The 21,778-nt window shown below is 41.2% G+C and overlaps 1 protein-coding gene across 1 annotated transcript in view; it reads right to left on the reverse strand.

Moving 5' to 3' along the window:
• The window catches only part of EDIL3 (EGF like repeats and discoidin domains 3), a 226,636-nt gene that overhangs the window by 44,628 nt on the left and 160,230 nt on the right, over positions 1–21,778 (reverse strand). The window contains exons 7-9 of the mRNA XM_083576965.1: positions 15,915–16,070; positions 14,221–14,365; positions 5,233–5,417 (exon numbers count right to left, since the gene is read on the reverse strand). Of these exons, the coding sequence (XP_083433091.1) occupies positions 5,233–5,417; positions 14,221–14,365; positions 15,915–16,070 (486 nt within the window). The remainder of the gene's footprint in view (positions 1–5,232; positions 5,418–14,220; positions 14,366–15,914; positions 16,071–21,778) is intronic.

Below are 21,778 nucleotides of genomic sequence, written 5' to 3' on the forward strand. Positions count from 1 at the left end.
GGGGACAGGAGGCGGGCAGGTGTGGAGGATTCCCTGGTCCTGAATGGGGTAACTGTGCCCCTGAAGGACCAGGTGCGCAGCCTGGGAGTCATTTTGGACTCACAGCTGTCTATGGAGACACAGGTCAATTCTGTGCCCAGGGCAGCTGTTTACCAGCTCCATCTGATATGCAGGCTGAGACCCTATGTGCCCGTGAACTGTCTCACCAGAGTGGTGCATGCTCTAGTTATCTCTCGCTTGGATTATTGCAAAGTGCTCTATGTGGGGCTACCTTTGAAGGTGACCCGGAAACTACAACTATTCCAGAATGTGGCAGCTAGAATGGTGACTGGGAGTGGCTGCCGAGACCACATAACACCGGTGTTGAAAGACCTACATTGGCTCCCAGTACGTTTCTGAGCACAATTCAAAGTGTTGGTGCTGACCTTTAAAGCCCTAGACGGCCTTGGCCCAGTATACCTGAAGGTGCATCTCCACCCCCATCATTCTGCCCAGACACTGAGGTCCAGCGCTGAGGACCTTCTGGTGGTTCCCTCACCGCGAGAAGCCATGTTACATGGACCCAGGGAGAGCGCCTTCTTGATAGTGGCACCCACCCTGTGGAACGCTCTCCGACCAGATGTCGAAGAGAAAAACAACTAGCAGACTTTTAGAAGACACCTGAACGCAACCCTGTTTAGCGAAGTTTTTAATGTTTAACAGACTATTGTCTTTTAATATTTTGTTGGAAGCTGCCCAGAGTGGCTGGGGAAACCCAGCCAGATGGGCAGGGTATTATTATTATTATTATTATTATTATTATTATTATTATTATTATCCCATAAAATTGAGATGTCTGGGAATAATCTTGGATGCATATTTCCAGCATATGCACAAAGGGGGCTGCAGAGGGCAGAGGAAGAAACTGGAAGTACAGTTGTGCAAGTAGCTTTTTGTTACAGAAGTGCACAGGCATCAGTGGGTGTCATCCATAAATGCTGAGATGGAATGTATTCAGAAATGCAAAGCACAGGTACAATGCAACTAGTATCATATTAATGGCAAAAGTATAATTCCTTCAGTCCTTTCATATGGTCCATTTCACACTTCCTTGTGACAGACGTATTTGCCTTCTGTAGTGTTTGTCATAGGCACACATTTGCTGTAGCTGTTACCTCCACCTTCTGACATTAAAATTACATTGCCAAATAATTTTTTGCCCTCATTATCTTTGGCGCTCTCTCTCTCTCTCTGTGTGTGCGTGTCAAATGGGAATAATTTCTCTTCAGAAACCATAACTTGCCTTACAGGGTTTTTGTATAGTTTGAAGAGGGGGTGGGGGGAAAACAGGCATTACTCTTCTCAGACTGACAAAAAATCTGCCAGCAGCCACCTGGATGCAGAATGAATCAATTTGTATACTCAATCAGGTACAACAGGAGAAAGCGTTTGGAACATAACATAAATTGTTAGAGAAAATAATAAGGGCTGTCATTGCCTCGCCTCCTCACTTCCCTAATTCCCTGCCCATCTGCATACAACCACAGATTCACTGTCGCCAGCAGTAGAATAATGTACCTCAAAGTAATACCACATTGTCCCCGAATGAATTTGGTTTTTTGAGATCAGCAGGAGACAGAAAAGCGGCCTGTCTGCATGCATTTCCTACTTTCTCATTTGCCATCCAATTTCTCTCTCTCTCTCTCTCTCTCTCTCTCTCTCTCTCTCTCTCTCTCGTGTGTGTGTGTGTGTGTGTGTGAGAGAGAGAGAGAGAGAGAGAGAGAGAGTCTGTGTCAGGCAAAGGGAGGAGCTGTATCCCTTGGCTCCTACCTTAGTCTGGAAATAGATGCTGCTCTTCCTCCCTCCCCCCCAAGAAAGGATTTTGGATTGGCACGAATCCTTCCCCCAGACTCTGAAGAGGTTTACAAGGGTTCTTTATAGAATACAATAAAAACAAACAGATCCTTAAATTTTAACAAGAGATCCTAGGGGCAAGGAACTTTTTTTTAAGTCCTCTTGAAAATTCACCAGCATTTTTGTATGAATTTCTCTTCATATATACATATTTGCATGCAGTTTTGCCTAACATACACATTTCTGCAAAGCACTTTCCCTTTAAAGAATCCATCTATAATGATGATGATGATAATTTATTTCTACCCTGCCCATCCGGGCAGCTTTCAACAGAACATTAAAAACAGAATAAAACTTCAAACATTAAAAAGTTCCCTAAACAGGGCTGCCTTCAGATGTCTTCTAAAAGTCAGGTAGTTGTTTATTTCCTTGATATCTGATGGGAGGGCATTCCACAGGGTGGGTGCCACTACCGAGAAGGCCCTCTGCCTGGTTCCCTGTAGCCTCACTTGTCGCAGGGAGGGAACTGCCGGAAGGCCCTTGGTGCTGGACCTCAGTGTCCGGGCAGAACAATGCGGGTGGAGACGCTCCTTCAGGTATACAGGACCGAGGCTGTTTAGGGCTTTAAAGGTCAGCACCAACACTTTGAAATGTGGTTGGAAAATCAGTGGGAGAAATAACATCTCTTTATGTTATTTCACTAAGATATGAAACTATACACACCATACACTAACGTATGCATTTTTGTGCACGTTACTTGCTTGTAGAACTGCAAGTACAGAATTTCGTATGATGGTTGTGTTTTGGTTCACAAATTAGGTAATTAAAAGTGAACTGAATCAAATTTCCTTCCCATCTCTACCTCTAAAAAGCTTTTCTGGTGTGTGTGCTGGGGGGGCACCTTCTTATGTTAGCCTAGATCAGGGGCCGGCAACATTTTTTGAGGCTGGTCCGGTCCACTTCCTGAGAGACCTCTCGGTGGGCTGGAGCATGCGCACCCGTGTCTGAATTCAAGCTATTTCCTGTGCTCTTCCGGGTCGGAAGCACGGAATCTCCACACCGATCCTCTCCTGTCTCTGGACCACAAGTGGAAAGGCTCAGTTCTGGGAACATAATGCAGCCCACCAGACCTCTATCTGGCTACCTCTCCCCAGGCCACACCTCTCACTGCCTGCTTTACACCCTGAGTGTTATTACCCAGCTGAAATATATACTGGAACTCTGATAAGGCACCCTGCTTGTCTAGAGAGCAGTATGCAAGTGTGTGTAGAAACTAGCCTACAGTAAAAAGATAAACTTTACATCCCTTGTTTCACATACTTTTGCTTCTGGCTTTACTCACCACTGCAATGTGGCCCTCTGAAGCTTTCTTGGAAAGGAATGTGCCCCTCAGCTGAAAAAGGATCCTTGACCTGCTCTATCAAGTGCCTTCCCAAATAGCAGAAGTTTTATAAAGCAGAGTGAGATGTCCGCAATGTGGGCAAATCCTGGTGATTTGAGGGGTGGCTTGGTGACCCTGACTTCTTCCCAGTCATAGTGCCTTATTGCTTTCCTCACTGGCTTGCTTATACAGTGGTACCTCCGGTTAAGTACTTAATTCGTTCCGGAGGTCCGTTCTTAACCTGAAACTGTTCTTAACCTGAAGCACCACTTTAGCTAATGGGGCCTCCTGCTGCCGCCGTGCCACTGGAGCACGATTTCTGTTCTCATCCTGAAGCAAAGTTCTTAACCTGAGTTAAATATTTTTGGGTTAGCGGAGTCTGTATCCTGAAGCGTATGTAACCCAAGGTACCACTGTATAGTTGAGCTAGCAGCATGTTCCATGTAGCAAATCCATATTCATCTTTGCTATGGCTTGGGATATCACAGTGCATTAATGACTTGACTAAATATATCCATCTTAAATTACCGAGATAATAAATAGAAATGGAAGTTCTACAAGTTCTGTTTGTCCCCTTCCCCCTCCATGTGTGAGTTCAGAGCAAAGATGTTTATCGCTCTGTTGAATTGCTTAGCAACAGCAGGTAAAGAAATTGAAGAAGGAAAAGCTAATAAGTTATAATTTATATGTGATAAGATTGCAGGAGGCTAGTAGCACACTTCTGGCGCAGTTAAGGGTTCATGCTGAGAATTCCATTCTCCCCTGGCAGCGGTTTCAAAACAATGCAATCTACAATGTTTCTAATATGTAAATTGAGCAGTGACTGGTCAAATAGTCTTCTGCTTGGTGATTTGTTGCTCTTTTGCATATTAGCCTTCCGAGGAACTTTTGTAAATCACCCCAACGCTGAAAACAAGCAATGTGTACAGCTTCTTAATGAATTTATAGTGCAGAATCAATCTTACTAGAGCCAAATACATTAAAAGGAAGGCAAATTTTGGAGTAGTAGCCTAATGCATTTTTTGCAGCCACCCGTCCCCCTCAAAACCCCCCCAAAAAACCCCACCTCCTCCACCAAAACCCGAAACACCAGGAGATGGGAGAAATGATGCTTTTTTCAGAAGTCATTAATCAAATTCAAACGTTCATTTGCTTTGACAAATAATCAATTGCAATTCTATGGCTCTGGAGAATTTCCAACTGAATGATTTAATATGGTTCAGTGAATCTGATTTTGTAAATTTGATAAAAAAATATTCAATTAAAATCAGCCACTTTTCTTCCATTGCTGTAGCACAGACATGACACAGCCAACCAATCACATATAAAACCTTTCCAGCTGGGATTTAAGATTGTCTGTTCAAAGATTCAGTTCACTTGAAAGATTCTTCTAACAGCATGAACTATAATGAAGTTAGGCATAAGTACCCGGATTTAAAAAGATTTGTTCCCACTAGTACCTCAGCTTGGGTTGCGTATATGTGGATGTTCAAAGAATTATTGTGTAGAATCCGTATCAGCAATTTATGTCATTTAAACCCTCTGAGACAAATTTGAAACTTGGAGTTTAATGTTCAAATGCGTAAAAGCACTGGTCATGTCTTTATGACAGAAGTTCACATGGTCTTGTATCTAAAGGGATTCTGTGATTTTGATAAAAGGAATTCAATTATTCCCTATAGATTTTTGGGCTCATGCTTCTTTATATTCCATCCAATAAACTGTATTTCAGCAATTTCTGGATTGATCTTATCACTCTGTGGGGAGAGTCAACAGACACATCATAACATGGTTTTCTAGGTGTCCCGTCTGTTATATTTCCACTTGCCTATTTGCATCTATTGAACCACAATCAATCAAATAAAAAATATGATGAGTTAAAGGACCACACACTCAGATATGCCTTTGCAGTCTTATTCACTCAATACAGCCAACTCATTCAAACATGATAGCATATGTCCTTCTATAAAAATATTATTTAGAATAATGGATCCCAATAATTACTACAAATTATTTACCTGCAGCCACTGCGACTGGTCACTATGCCCCGATGTCCAGGCATTCACTTTGCCTTGTTTGTCCAGACGAGCTTTTCTAGGTTCCCATGTAAACATATCCATATTGAGTGTTCTGAAGATACTGGAAGCAGTAATCTGATAATCCTGTATATGTCCCGATTTCATCCCCAGAGGTTCAGAGCAACCTACAGAATTTAAATAAGTTATTTGAGGATATCTATTTAGGCAGTCTATAAATCCAGATGTTGCTTCTCTTATACATATTTATTCAAAGTGTACAAATCTTACTGTCAGCAATTTGGAAACCTTAACAATCATTTAAAACTGTAGTTCAACAATGCATGGGTAAATACTACTTAAGAGCATTTGAAAGAACATTTAAAAACTTTTTATTTTTTTTACATACACCTTATAAAATGGTAAAGTGGTTGTATGTTTAGCTTTCTGCTTTAGGCAGAATTTGGTGGCATTCCAAGGCATCCCTGGAAATGACTGGATATGAAGAATTAATTTCAGATTGTATAAATAGCAAACAGCTTGTCTAAACCACTTAGCCAAGGCAATTCTGTATTGTCAGCCAGTAGTCATAGTTCATACTGCAGTGCTATATTAAATTTTCCATTAATTTGTTAGTTGATGAACAGTATTAGTATCCATCAGCAAATGATTTAACTGATTTACAGCATCCCCATTCTAATGTCAAAATCTGGAAAATAAGGCAAGTTATATTTATCTACTATGGGTATTCATTTGTCACCATGATACTCTTTTGCCATGCTACCTACCCATTAAGGAAAAGTTGTTTTCCAGTGTACTATATTTATACCACTCTGCATTCTTTCATAAATCCCATGTCTCTATTTTCCTCAAAGCATCTAAACTTTTGTTCAGGTATATTTAGTTAGAAATGGTATTTTTCAGCAAGATTGTGCAGATTATAGATATTATACCAAAGAAAGAAAGTCACAGGGAGTCATCTGTTAAAGCAGTCTTGCCAACTCACTATCATGTCTTCCTCTGCAAGCAGATGTTCTTTGAAGGTTTTTGCATCTTGATCTGACCTTGACCTGACCACTAGTTGGAGACCTCTAGCGGAATGATAGCATAGTGTGATCATCACTATAGAATTGACTTCTTTTGATGCCTTTATGAAACACTCTAACTGAACCCAATGATTTGTTGCTCCAGTTTTTATCTCTTGATGCCTTTTTTAAAAAATGTGAAATTCAGAGTCTTGCATTATGCATCAGCCAAACATGGTTGTGCGCACTGTCCTGGTTCTTACTGCACAGCCGTAATTAGTTGGGGCCAGAAGTGGTGGGATTTTATGGTGAAGTTATTTTCATTCTTGTATGCTCTGTTTTATAGGTGTTTTATGTAACCTAAGTAACTTGTGATATCTGACAACTGACAAATGCAAATGATAAAATATGAACAAACAACTATACGTATGCAATTCTAAACAGGAAGCTGTTTTAATACATACTAGATTATGTCTCAGCATCTTAAAAAGCAGAGACATCACCTTGCCAACAAAGGTCTGTATAATTAAAGCTATGGTTTTCCCAGTAGTGATGTATGGAAGTGAGAGCTGGACCATAAAGAAGTCTGATTGCCGAAGAATTGATGCATTTGAATTATGGTGCTGGAGGAGAATCTTGAGAGTCCCATGGACTGCAAGAAGATCAAACCTATCCGTTCTTAAGGAAATCAGCCCTGAGTGCTCACTGGAAGGACAGATCCTGAAGCTGAGGCTCCAATACTTTGGCCACCTCATGAGAAGAGAAGACTCCCTGGAAAAGACCCTGGTGTTGGGAAATATGGAGGGCACAAGGAGAAGGGGACGACAGAGGACGAGATGGTTGGACAGTGTTCTCGAAGCTACCAGCATGAGTTTGACCAAACTGTGGGAGGCAGTGGAAGACAGGAGTGCCTGGCGTGCTCTGGTCCATGGGGTCACGAAGAGTCGGACACGACTAAACGACTAAACAGCAACAACAACAACAGATTATGTGTTTATGTATTGTTTTATAGTTTTTGCTATGGTGATAATAAAATTAACTGCAACTGTTACGTATTTCAAATATTTATATTCTGCCCATCCCCTGAAGATCCAAGAGCTGAAACACATTCTGATTAACAGGACTAACTATAAACATTACACTGTTGTAGTTTATGCTCTGGAGATTTGGAGCAAGCAGAACTGAATCAAAATTCTTTTCATGCATCAGATTAGTTGATAGAACCTTGCATGGGGAAATGGGCATACCAGTCAAGGAAGCTGGCAGCAGTCAGTAATAGGTCAGAATGGTTAAGCTGATACTTTCCAATCACTATCTGTCCTATTTAATTTATTGGTTAACTGAAAGATTTTTAAACTGGCTAGAAATCTTTGATAAGCCAGGGATGGAAAATCTGCAGTCCTACAGAGTTGGACTCTAGCTGGTCTCAGTTACAGCCAGCATGGGAAATCGTCAAGGATTATGGGAGTTGTACTTCAGCATCATCTGAAGGTTGACAGGTAGACCATCGATTATTTGTTGATCTAAGCAAGTACTGTATAAGGCCTGTTCCTGTAGATTATCAGCCACCATTTCTTGCAATCCCTGTTTGAATGCTAAGCAACACTCAGTTCTTTGGTTCCTTATCAATGACCCTTGGGCTTGTCAAAACTCTGACTGAGTTGTCAAAATTCTGATTTGATCTATTGCTGGGAAATTGGGTCCTCCCTTAAAGAGGGCATGTATTGTGGTGAGACCTGGACAACCGACACCCTGTGCTGTGGGTGGGTACAACTGGTAAGCCACAACACCCGATTGGTATATCCCTTGAAGCTGGGTACAATCTGGCCAATGGGACACCGTTCAAACAGTTTGAGGGACCTATTTATGCCCATGGACGTGACCCAGAGCTTCCTCTTTCAGCGTGTGCATTCAGAACACCCGCCCACCTCTCCCTACTTTTAGTGCTTGTTGCGCTTGACCTTGCTATGCCGTCATGTGTCGTCTGTTGTTGGGAAAGGGGCACGGCAGGAATTTTCCCCACTTGGTTGATTGTCTGTTGCCATTTGGGTTTCGCCTGCCGTGTAGCAAATCATCACAACTTGTAAGGTTGCGGTTAGGCTCTGGTTCAGGTGATAGGGATGGGAGAACGCTCTCACCATCCCTATGTGTAGGGTATTCCGTTAAAGGAATCCAGGGACTCGTTGGTTTGGTCAACCCCTGTGAGGGTGTTATGCCCATGCCTGAGTCCAGGGGGACATATGGGTGGCGGAGTTGGCCCATTCCTGGCTTTCTGCTTATCCAGGTGTTCACCCTTGGCTGACCTGTGCTGGAACCCTGGGTCAGCGCTACCTGCATGGTAGGGAGCTAGTCGAACCAGAGCTTATGCAACCAGTCACTTTCTGTAATCATTAAAGTTGTGGCTAAATTCTGCCAAAAATCAAACCCAAAATTTGAGTCAAGTGTGAATTTATTTAGGGGGGGAGGTTTCTGGGTCTGAACATGCAAATGAGTCACTGGCTGTGTACACATCACCACTTACTCTGGCTCCAGTGCCCTCCCACCTCTGGCCTTTGAAACTGTGTGCACACGATGTTACCCACAATGCAGAGCTATCTTGTAGTTTATTAAGACATACTGGTCTCCCCTCAAACTAGCTTCAATCTTCAAAGCCACATTCACTTTGGAGTTGAGCTGAGGTGTATACATTTGAGACAGCCATTGGTGACGCTTCATGAATGTGTGGTGCTGGGACGTGGAAACAAAGCAGGTAATGTGCATCAGATGAAGACACCCCTGCCCCCTCTGTGGTGTGTATAACAGCATGCAAACACAACCTGCAACACAGCAGGGGGAAATGGCCTACCTGCGTTTTAAGCCACTAATGTGTCTATAGCCTAATATGCCCCCGTTTTATGGCATCTCTCTTCCCCCACCCTATACTTGCTTTCCCCACAGGATGTGAGTGGTGAAGCAACATCTTTTTGTATTTCTGAAGTCTGTTATTTGTAGGTTTTCTAAGGACTGCTATTGATTTTCAAGGGCATTTCTCCTTGGGAACTGCATTTCATTTTTAGCATTTCTCCAGATTAAAAAAAAAAAAAGCTGAGGCATACTGAGACAGACTGAGACTAAAATGGTAGCAGTGATATACACAGACAGTAATATGTGAATTTAAAATGCTGAAACTCCTACTAATTGACTATGAAGCCAAGCTGAAATGGTAAAGGAAACTTAATTAAACTTTCTTTTTTTAAAACCCTCCCTTGGCTAAGTCCAGGTAAACCACTGTAAAGATTCCCCAGTCAGCAATTTATCGTCGCTTTATACAATCAATTCAAGAACCCAACAATAAATAACTTTAAACATAAAGGTTTATGCTATTTTTAAAAAGATGGTAGCCCATTAATGACAAGAAGTGCTTGAAGCCAGCTATCCTACTTCTGAAATCAAAGTGTGTGGATATTTATTCATTCAAGGATGTACAAAGTGTAAGGACTATATTTTGACTGCAGCTCCATACTTGGGGGTTTATATTACAGTGGCATGGGATATAAGGAAATATCATTTAATTGCTTCAACTGTCCCACACCAGTAAATGGTATCTTATTCTGACATACAAATGGCATTTTACTGAACCTGATGCCAGCTATGATGTTGCTGGCCTCCAGCTTCAATGAGTTCCAAACTGCATGGCCAACGGACAGGGATGAGGGGACTGCAATAGTCCGAAAGAAGCCTTGATTTAAGTGCTAGCCTGGTTCTTCTCAGTAATTCTGCTCTCTGGTGGTTGTTTTTTGTATGTCTCTTCATTTAATGTTACATTTATATCCCATCTTCCTTCTAGTGAGCTCAAGGTGGCTACACCCCCCAACTCTTTCAATGTTATATTGTCACGGTCCGGTTCACAGGGGATCGAAGTCCCAGCAGGGGACGTCAGGACTGGGGGCAAGATGGCGGAGTGGGAGCAGGAACGGAAGTCCAGAAGCCAGGAGTCAGGAAGCCAAGAGTCCGAAGGTCAGAGAGCCAGGAGTCAAGAAGCCAAGGGTCTGAGGGTCAGGAAGCAAGGAGGCACGAAGTCAGGGGTCCGAGGATCAAGAAGCAAGGAGTCAAGGGTCCGAGGATCAAGAAGCGGGGAGTCAAGAAGCCGAGGTTCAAGGATCAGGAAGCAAGAAGCCAAACGCAGCAAGGCAGGGAGCGTGTTCCTGTGGCAAAGAGCCGAGGGGAAGTGCTGACCTTATATCCCTTCCCAGCTCTTGCCACCAGGTGCTGTGAATTACCAATCGGCCTCACCTGTGAGGCCACGCCTTGTCTCTTCAGAACAAACTTAGGAAGGCCCCAGTCCTGCAAAGTCCTATTGGTCACAGGGCCTGGCTCCTGCATGCACACCTGACATATATTCACAACAACCAGTGCTTTTTTCTGGGGGGACACAGGGGTATGCATACCCCTGAACATTTTGTGAATCTAAGTTTGGCCTCATTGAGGGGCAGTATTTCAGTACGAGTAGGAAATTGAGAGTACCCCTAAACATTTTTTTAAAAGAAAAAAATCACTGACAACAACCATGTGAAATAGTTTAGACCAGGTGTTGTTAACCTGGTCCATACTGCCCACTAGTGGGCATTTCAGGATTCTAGGTGGGGGGGGGTAGGGGGTTCTACGGCACAAGCTGAATCCTCCTTCCATTGAGCACTGGTGGGCGGTAAGGAAATTTTACCATTAAGAAAGATGCATTAGTGGGCGGTAGGTATAAAAAAGTTGACTACCCCTGGTTTAGACCCAAGGTCACTCAGGAAGCTTCATAATCTGCATGGCCAATGTGAATCCTGTAATATGGTTTTTGGTGTAACTGATGTTTAGCTTTGTTGTTATTGTTGTTAATAGTGTTACATAGATGGTAATTGTTTTATTTGGGATTATTTTACTGATGATTTGTTAAGTACTCTATACAATTTATGCTGTATTTGTGATGTTCCATTCTGTTATTTTTAACTTTTGTTTGTAAGCAGCTTTGGGATTTATTTGAATAAAAAGCAGCATAGAAATAGAATCAATCAATAAATCAATCATAATAATCATAATAATAATAATAACCAAGAGGGAATTTGATTCCTGGTCTCCCAGGTCCATTACTCTAACCCCTACAGCACATTGGTGAGTCCACATTTCAAGACGTTCGCTCCAAGGGGAAGATATGACACACTGAATGTTGACTGTGTCATTGCCCCCACAACCCACCTTAGCTTGAGCTATTTAGTCTGACTCAAGCATTGTGGGTTAAACCACAGAGCCTAGGACTTGCCAATCAGAAGGTCAGCGGTTTGAATCCCCACGACGGGGTGAGCTCCTGTTGCTCGGTCCATCTCCTGCCAACCTAGCAGTTCGAAAGCACGTCAAAGTGCAAGTAGATAAATAGGTACCGCTCCGGCGGGAAGGTAAATGGCGTTTCCATGCACTGCTCTGGTTCGCCAGAAGCGGCTTAGTCATGCTGGCCACATGACCCGGAAGTTGTATGCCGGCTCCGTCGGCCAATAAAGCAAGATGAGTGCCGCAACCCCAGAGTCAGTCACGACTGGACCTAATGGTTAAGGGTCCCTTTACCTTTACCAAGCAGCCTTCAGATGTACCACTCACAGATTATACTGTCACATTCGTGGGGCCACACCAACTATCCCTCTGGCTTGCCTGACCCTTGGCGACTGCACATACAGCTTGAATGCCTGCAATAGGGAAGCCTTTGTGATGGCAAGGGCAGAACTACTGGGCTTGGCCCTACTTCTAGCTGACAAATTATTACAATTTTTTGAGAAGTGCTTCTGAAAACGGCTTCAGCATGGAAACTTATTGTGTTTCTATTCAAATAAGCTTCCAGATGGTTTCCAGACTGATTTTTAATTTTCCTGTACATTCAGATGGGTTTGAGGCAAGTCCTTTACTAGAAATATTTACAGCATTTTTATGATACCAAGTCTGCTGTGGTATTCCTTCCAAGAAGGGTCCACTAGACCTGTTCCCCTGAAATGGATCAGACAGCTTGTTCATATTTGTTTTGCAAGGCCTCGCCAATTCTTTGAGTAGCTTATCTTGGTAGTTGATTTGGAAATGTCAGTGCTGAACTGCTATAGTTTTCAGAATATTATTTTTCTTAAATATTTATGAAGTTTCATGATTTAACTTATTTTTTACGGTAAATTGTTTGAGGACCATGTAGTAGAAAACAGCCCATGAATTTAAAATATAATTAAAGAAGTAAATCGAATATAGTTAACCAAATGAATTTAAATGTAAGCTAATTGCATGAAGCAGGTTCCTGTCAAAGTAAAGAACTCTCGAGGAATACTTGATATATTATGCTTGTGGGTTTACACCTTAAACCTCTTATATGCATGTCTGTAAATGTCTTAAATTGTGCTTTCAAAGATTTATATAGTGATAAGGGGAAGTGTATATACTAGGAAGCCAGAAATGGCCATAGCTCCTTGCTATATATATTTACAATCGAAACTACAAGTTAACTGCCATGTAGTATTTGTTCCATGGAAATCAATAGGATGTAAAAGTTTTTAAAATTCCCATTGATCTTATTTTCCCTAGCTGTGTTGAGCACCTTTGCAGGATATAAATTTAGACAGGAAATAACTTTAGTAAGTAAATAAAGAGGCCCTATTATGAACTGAGACACTCTATTGCCTTTCATCCCAAACAAAGTTAGATCACCAGAAGCTAAAGAACATTCATTTATCCTTAAGCATAATTGTACTTATGTTCCAGCAATTGTTCTAGAGAGCCTGAGCACCATGACAGTTCAGAGGTATAATGACCTTGAAACAAGATGAGGCTCCTGAAATGGATTCACTTAGAAGCTTTCACAGTTCTTTGAGCAAAGCAATTCCTAGTCATTCTGGCAAGGACTTATTCTAAATTGTGCTCCTATGGATGGGAGATGCCACAAGAAGAAAATCTAATACACCAAAGCACCTGGACACAATTTTCTATTTACTTTCGAATCTATCTGTATTGGAAGAGGGCCACAGTGAGATTAATGCATTAACTTTTCATTTTGGAACTTGGTTTTGTTGTCACTCAAGGACCAGGAATTATGTAACACGGGCTGCTTTGATATATTACTAGTGCCCTGGCTGGCTGTTTGTGCAGTAAGAAGGCAGTCATATAAAAATAATCTCCAAACAAATTTACTGTAGCAGTTGCCATATGAAAATAATGCTGGTGCTTTGACAAAAAAGGAGAATTTTATGTGTTTCATTGAATCTGCAAGGGAATGAAGCTTTTGTGCAAAAAGGAGCTGGGTCAGGCTTTACATTTTTGTGCTGTGACCCTTTCACACAAAAAACTTTGAAAGGGTTGATATTGGCTCCACTAGTTCATTTACTTCTGCTACAAGGCACAATGAAGGATTCTGTTCGAAAGCAACAAAACAAAATCAAATCAAATCTCATCAAATGCAACCAGGCTCAGCAGCAGACCTAATTTCACCTGGAAAGTTCTGGAAATGCAGTTAGAAAACTCTTACAAGCCTCAAGTTTCTTATAGCCTACAGTCTCAATAAGCTGCATAAAGTAGAAGTTACTGACTCGTGACCCAACAGAATTCTGTGCCGACATGGCAGGTATGGTTTTCAAAGTGCTGCAGTATCAGAAGATGCACCTGATAAACCTCTCTATGCTACCCAGTTATTAAAAGTAGCAAAACACAAACAATTCAAAACCAGGTGTGTGTCTTTCAAAATGGCAATCAAATATAAATTTATGGGGTTTGGGAAGAGAAAGAAGAGGGGAGGGGATGTAGATAAGGGGAGGCTACCATTTCAGGTGTATGCAAACATCTCAAACACCAGCTAATTCTAGTAAATAAACAAACATATTTGCCATTTGAAGTATGTACATAGTTGTAGATAAATTCATAATGTTTTTAGGTATTGCTTAAAGTGACCTTTGTTATTATTATAAGTATTGCAGGAACATACCTGATAATTCACAGCCAAGAAGTTCCATTCGCAAAGTGCAATGCCTTCTACAAACCTGAGGATATAATCGTATGTACTGAGATTTTATTGGTGGGGTGAAAGAATTTGCGTAAGGCGTATTATTATCCACGTTCCCACGGAACACCTATGACAAAACACAACAGATTGTAAAAGGCATTTGAATGGCCAATAAGGTTCATGATTACATACAATTATTTAGTGTCAGCAGAAGGTCTGCTGTCCTCATTTGATGGATGTAGCAGGAGTACAACAAAATGCAACTGAAGATGGGTGAATACAGGCAACCTACCATTAAGGAAGCGGGGAATATCCTGCCAAGTAGTGGTGAGAATTGTACCATTCCCTTGTTTCCCTGGATTTCTAATTGGTGGGACATTATGGATGAAGTTTCATGCATATTTAGATACAGTAGTACCTCAGGTTAAGAACTAAATTCATTCTAGAGGTCCGTTCTTAACCTGAAACTGTTCTAAACCTGAAGTACCACTTTAGCAAATGGTGCCTCCCGCTGCTGCCGCACCGCCGGAGCACAATTTCTGTTCTCATCCTGAAGCAAAGTTGTTAATCCGAAGTACTATTTCTGGGTTAGCGGAGTCTGTAACCTGAAGCATCTGTAACCCGAGGTACCACTGTATCCACCTTGGTAAGTTCCACTCAGTAAATAGTTGTGTGCACACATCCATTGGTAAATAGTGGAACTGGAGTAGGGATAATGTGTGGCAGGGAAATAATAGCTCTTTGAGCAGTAGTAGTTTAGTTTGGATAAGGTCCTTAAGCAGGGCTGGGAATCATTTTAGTATATTAAGGATCTGAAACCTTTACAGGCACGGAAGTTAACATACCTCTGTGGTTCAATCTATACATGACATGAGACATTTGAGAATGGATATCCCAATAAACTTTAAAAAAAAATGGGGGAGAAATTTGGATGTGGGCCATGGTGCAAGGGGAGTACAACCCCTTCTTCCTGCACTATGGCCCTGATCCAAATTGCTCCTCCATCCCCACAACTGCTATTAAAATATAGAGGGGAAAACATATCAGCAATATTTGGAGCGCTAATAGTGCTCTGGGGGACTGGAGCAGTGGAATCTGGATTAGGTATCCTTGCTGCAGGGATGAAGGACTTGCTCCCTCTCCTCTCCTGCCTTGCGATAGCCCCAATCCAAATCACTCCCCCAAAAGTTTTTACGAGAAGAGAAATTGTGTTGAGACATAATTTGTGTGTCTGCCCTTCTATACATCTCTTCTTAAGAGTTACGTGGAATGGGCTACTTTGCATTTAGGGTTTTTAATTTTTTTAAATAGTGTCTGCAATAGTTTTTGTAGTATGGTATGCCATGCTGCTGAAAGAATATTGTCCTTTCGAGGGTTAACCAATTGCCACGTAACAATGGAGAGCAGACAAGTAATTACTGGTCGGCTAATAAAAATGAAAACCATTTAAATATAAGAAACATAATTATTATAGGCTTGTAATGCTATATTTATAAAACAATCAAAGTAGAGGAAAGTCTTACTCAATGCAAAATGTCGATTTATTCCAGTATTTCCCAGAATAAAATCTATCAAGGAAAAAAAGTCTCAATAAACCCACTTTCTGCTATAAGGCAGTAAAATCCCTTCACTAAATTGCTATTTAAAATGCTTTTATACTGATGACAATGACTTACCATATCTTCAGTTGTGCCTTTCACTTTGTATGTTGCCCATAATTTCCCATCATTACTATATGCAATTTTGTATGATTTTATATATTCTGGGCTTCCGATTCTCTTGGCACCTTGAGTTATAACACCAGTGATTCTCATCTTCCTCTGCAGGTTTATCTGAAATTATAATAATGTGTTATCAGTGACCACCAATGGTGGGATGATTGGTATTATGATGCTTCATTTAGATTTTGGTAAAATGTCTGCTTTGGCTGCATTTCTCTAATATACTGAATTTCCATCTGTCTGAGGCTTCATTTGGGCTAGAGATTAGCCCTAAAAGATAGAACACTGTATTCATTTCAGAGGAGATTAGATACTAAAGCAGGGATAGGGAAACTGTGGCACTGCAGATGTTGCTGGAATTCAACTCCCATCAGCCCTAGCCAGCATGGCCAAGGTCCAGAGATGACGGAAAGACTAGTTCAGCAACATCTGCAGGGCCACCTGTACTAAAAAATAACAATCTTTCTTACAATGTTTTTCAGTTGCAAGTAAATAAATGCAGGTATAGGAAATAATATAGAATAAAATCTCTTTTACAAGTTGATTTCCAGTCTGGCAATCAGGTTCATGTTGTGCTCACTGGTATTACTCCTGGAATTTGCCATTTAATCTCATTTCAAGAAAAAAACTCAAAACAAACAAACATAGCATGCACAAATGCATTATGTCCCCTACGAGATGCAGGACGGCTAAAGAAACACAGCTCTCTGTGCAAATTATCAACGCCAAGGATCCCCCAAGTGGTCAGCACTGACTCCCTGGGTTCGAAACAGTGCGGGGGGGGGGGGGCGGGCGGAATAAAGACCTAAGGGTTGAAAAGGGCCTGAGGTGGAAAAGAAGTTTATGATGTACAGTATAGTGCAAAAAATAATCAGGAACTATGAGCCTCAGAAATGTAGCTCCAGCATGTATTCTTATTTATTATTTATTAAACTTCTGTACCGCCCTTGACCCAAGGATCACATGATGGTTTACAATATAAAAACACAAAAATACACAGCATGATAGGAAGCAAAACAATACTTCCCACAATACTTGCCAATGAGGAATTTCTGTATTCAAGAGATAGTTAACTTTTTACTAATGTATTAACTGAGGTTATAGAGAGATATTCCTTGACTACGAGCCTAAGGATTTGGATTGGTGTCAATTACAACTTCATAAGCTCATCAAGCAGCCACTGAAGTGCTTAGGAAACCCTGCTTTGGTGCCGCATTGTGTAGTTCTCCCATTCAGTGTTCTCCTTAGTCAGCCATGTCTTCCTCCCTGATCACTGCCAAGCTTCAGGGGCCCTGAACAAGATGCCTTCTGGCAAAGCATAATTATTCCTAAATCATGACACCCTGACTGCTCTCCCCTCTTTGCTGGCAGTTTCTCCTTTCCCATCCCCATGATGTTGCCCTGGACACTCTGCTTCCTCCATTAGAGGAAAGGAACATTAGAAATGGGCCCTTTGTCTCCCCCCACATTTAAATATTTACAGTTCAGGTCAGGCAGTCTGATGAATTGTTCAGAGAAGTGCCAGCCAAAGCTACAATCTGTGTTGCCCGAGAGTGCCTATGAACTGCCCATCAAGGCCTTCATCAACTATCACTGTCTTTGGCAGTTTTGGGGGCTCATTGTTTGGGGCCATGAATTTATATCCCAGCCCTAATGGCACCAAATCGGATACATCATCATCATTATCACCATCAGAATACATTCCATTGGGAGGACAACTGTGCCCTTCAAAGGTGGCATATCCCTCACTTAATAAATAAAACAAATATTCCATTTTATGACCTGTGAGCATGCTCAATACTCATTGGGCCATCCTGCCAAAAAATAAATTTGTTTGCAAATCTTTGGGTTTCTCCAACCCTGTTGATATCTCCCTTTTGGGTGTGGATGTTGCCACTTTAACTGCAAAATGATCTACAGTAAGATATGAACTTTGGAAATATAGTTCTTTTCATGTTATTCACTCAGGAAAATACACTATCTATTAGTAATCCAGTTTCTGCTGATGTGTATAAGGTTCCATGTTACTCACAGACAGCGCTTTTTTTCTGGGGATACGCATACCCCTAGACATTTTATGAATCTAAGTTTGGCCTCATTGAGGGGCAGTATTTCAATATGAGTAGGAAAATGAGAGTACCACTAAACATTTTTTTTGAAAGAAAAAAAAGCACTGGTCACAAAAGAAACATAGCCATGTTTTCTAGCTATGTGGAGAGCACAATTGGTTACTTGTCTACTTAAATATACATTTTTCTCTATGTAAATATGCTTGGGTCTCACTGCCTCACTGGCTGGGTGATGCATGACAAAATAATAATGGTTCTTCATAAGTTCTATGCAATAAAAATTGGAAATTTCTTCTAGGTTTTTTTTATAATTCTGCAAAACAAAGTTGGTTAGGAATCAGGACTCCCTCTTATTTCCCTCCGATAATTAAATCTGTTCTGCACTACATTTTGGAGCAACCAAACAAGTAAAAATGTAAATAGTCTCACAGGGTAAAAAAATAACATACGGTTAAAAGTTTGTGTTTAGCTATTTCAATGAAATGCCTTCTTTTTCTCTGCAAGTGAAAAGAATGCAAACAGTGTATGTTTCATATTCACCAATACACAAAGGTTGTTTGATTTATGGCCCATAAGAAATAGTACGTAAGATGATTGGTTATCCAAACAAAGCATAATTATTCCTAAATTCCCTGCCAGCTCCTTTGACTTCTGGGAATAAATTAACCTAAATTTACAACTTTATGAAGGAATGGAAAGGCAAAATTCTGGTCATGCCTTTTTCTAAATTGATTTTTAAAGAAGTAATACATTTTCAACTTTGCTTACTGTTTGCTCTTATTGTTTATATAGCTTATTTTTATCCTTGTAGTGTAATTGTTTTTAACATCCCTACCACAAATAATTTGCATGGTAACAGTTAACAGAACCATGCAACTGTTTCAGAAACCCTGTTGTAGCAATGGGTTTTGAACAACACTCCTAGCAAAGTATTGTTGTATTAGAGCTCCTCTTCTTTATTTATTGCCAAAAGCAATGAAAGACAAGTGCCTGAACTGGAGGAGTTAGGAGGCATTTAATTTAATCCTCACATCTCCTGATTTCTCTCAATTTTAGCCAAAGCAAACACCCACCCTTAAACAAGTAAATGTGTAATTCTATACATGTCTACTCAGAAGCAAGCTCTGATGAGTTCAAATGGACTTACTTCCAGGTAAGTGTATGGGATGGGCTGGGGGATACCTCAAACTCACCTAGAACAGTCCAATCCTGTTGAAATGAATATGGCTTACACTAGGGAACAATTTGTCCTTCCCTATTACCTTTGAACTTACAGTGGTACCTCGAGTTAAGTACTTAATTCATTCTGGAGGTCTCTTCTTAACCTGAAACTGTTCTTAACCTGAAGCACCACTTTAGCTAATGGGGCCTCCCGCCGCCGCCCCGCCGCCGGAGCACGATTTCTGTTCTCATCCTGAAGCAAAGTTCTTAACCTGAAGCACTATTTCTGGGTTAGCGGAGTCTGTAACCTGAAGCGTATGTAACCTGAAGCGTATGTAACCTGAAGCGTATGTAACCTGAGGTACCACTGTATTTCTGTAAAATCTTCTGTACAATTATCTATAGCTACACTTGTTGTTTCTCTCCCTTCCCCACCACTGCCCAGCCAATTGAAGACATGAAGTCCCAAGGAAAGCAAGCTTACAATGCAACTTTAGACAGATCTGCTCAGAGGTTAAATGCCACTTATTCCAATGAATCTTTCTCCCTGGGCAAGTGTGTATAGGATTTATGCAGTAATGGAGCTTGATTTTAAGTATTTCAGGGATTACAAAATCCATCACTTCAATAGGTGACTTGGGGGAGGGGGGAAAACAAGCTTGATTAAGTTTGCCATCCTATATCTACCTGTCTAGGAGTATGCCTCTTTGCAATCAGTGGGATTTACTTCTGACGACTGCACTGTAAGATAGTATATGAAGTGCATTTAAGAAATTCTTGTGACTAATGTGAGCCTGGGAAAGTACTTGGGATATGCACATAGAGTTTGAAAGAGGGGGGAAACAGGGTGATGAAATATGAATATAGCAATCCAACAACTGAGAATCCCAGTGGCTGCATATAGCACTGTTGTGTACCCAACCAAGTCTTCTGAGGCCCTTCTTCAAACTACATCTCTAAACCCTACTAGAAGTCTGTACATCAAAGTGAGTGAACCTCTGGAGCAAGCAAGCAAGCATTGGTGTGGCGTAAGAAGCTTGTAGTCATAACAGCAAATCTGGACAACACACGCAGAAGTACTTATAGGAACACATACAGAGTCAGACCTTTGTTCCATCTAGCTCAGTATTATCTGCACTGACAGACAGTGGCTTCTAGGGTTTTTGTCTAGGGCTTTCCCCAGCCCTAACTGGAGATGTTAGGGATTAAATCTGGACCTTCTACAAGCAAAGCAGAGTCTCTACAAGAGAGATACAGGTCTTTCCCTTTATATTTGCTTTGGGTGGGGGCTGTTATTTTTGTGAATCACATTGAAATCTGAATGACTCGCAGTGAGACAGTATAGCATTGCTATTGCAAAAATCTATTAGGCACGGTAGTAGGACAATAATTCCCTGAAGATTAGAACAACAGATTTGAACAAAAAAACCCCAAGAATTAATATTATGCTGGTGAAATTTTGGTCTTTGGCACATGCACACAGAGGCAAAGTGTTTATAAGGAAGGTGGATATTCTGCAATCTTCATTATTTGGACGAAGAAGCCGTGCCACTTCAACAGCACTATGGGATGAGACTTAGTGCCACATGTGAAAACAATGCTATTACTTAATAGATCCCAGGTAAGATCCTCCCTCTATTGTGTGGGCAGGTAATCCCTCCCCTACCTGGCCTGGTCTCCTTGGCAACGCTTCCCCCAGGTGGGATTGGACAACTGACTGAGGTAGGCGGAGACCTCCAGGTATCCCACCTGAGGGAAGGCAAAGCCAAGCCTATGCTTATGGGGCCGCTCCAGATCTAGGGCTGCGCGTGTCCACGCAAAGGGCGCCCCCCGTTTTAAGCGGGGAGCAGTCATTACTTAATAGATTGTGTTCTACCACCCTTTATCTGTCGCTTTCTAGGGTTTAACAGCACTATCTGAGGAGTCAAATAGATTAAGCAGAAGGTCCCTGACCTCTGCAAAAGCAACATTAAATCCTTACTTTCTCATATACCTTCACAAATGTAAAGATTAACATACTAGGGCTGAAACAAATATTTGCAAATATTTGAAATGTGGTAAATCTTCCAATTTAACCTGGTTATTTCAAGCACGGGAATACTGTAACAGTACTATTTAAACTTTTTTCAAAAAAATAATAAAAAAGAGTGGTTATCTTCTTATACACAGATGCCGAGTTTAGCCTGTAAGGTAGAGCTGGCTGCCAGTCAGACTACTAAGATCTGACTTGTAATTTTGGCCCTGGGATTTGGGAATCACAGGAGACTTGTTAGCTTGCTGAATAATTTATTCCAACAACCAGCAAATATGTAAAATATAGAAGTTAAACATTCACATGGAATCCTAAACATGGAATTCATTCTCTCCAGGTATTATTCACAGTCTGATTTATTACCTGTTATGGACAGTGCAAATGGAGAAAAGTGTATATCACCTTTTCTTCCATTTTAGGAATGAAATTCTCTCTGGGCTCTTTGCCCATTATATTTTTGTTTCACTTATCGTGGTCATATATATATATATTCTTTTTACTAATGCTCCCCACAAATGTATAAACACAGGAACTGCAGACTTTAGGCATTTGTCTTC

Source organism: Podarcis filfolensis (assembly GCF_964270895.1).
Source record: "Podarcis filfolensis genome assembly, chromosome: 11".
Lineage (NCBI taxonomy): Eukaryota > Metazoa > Chordata > Lepidosauria > Squamata > Lacertidae > Podarcis > Podarcis filfolensis.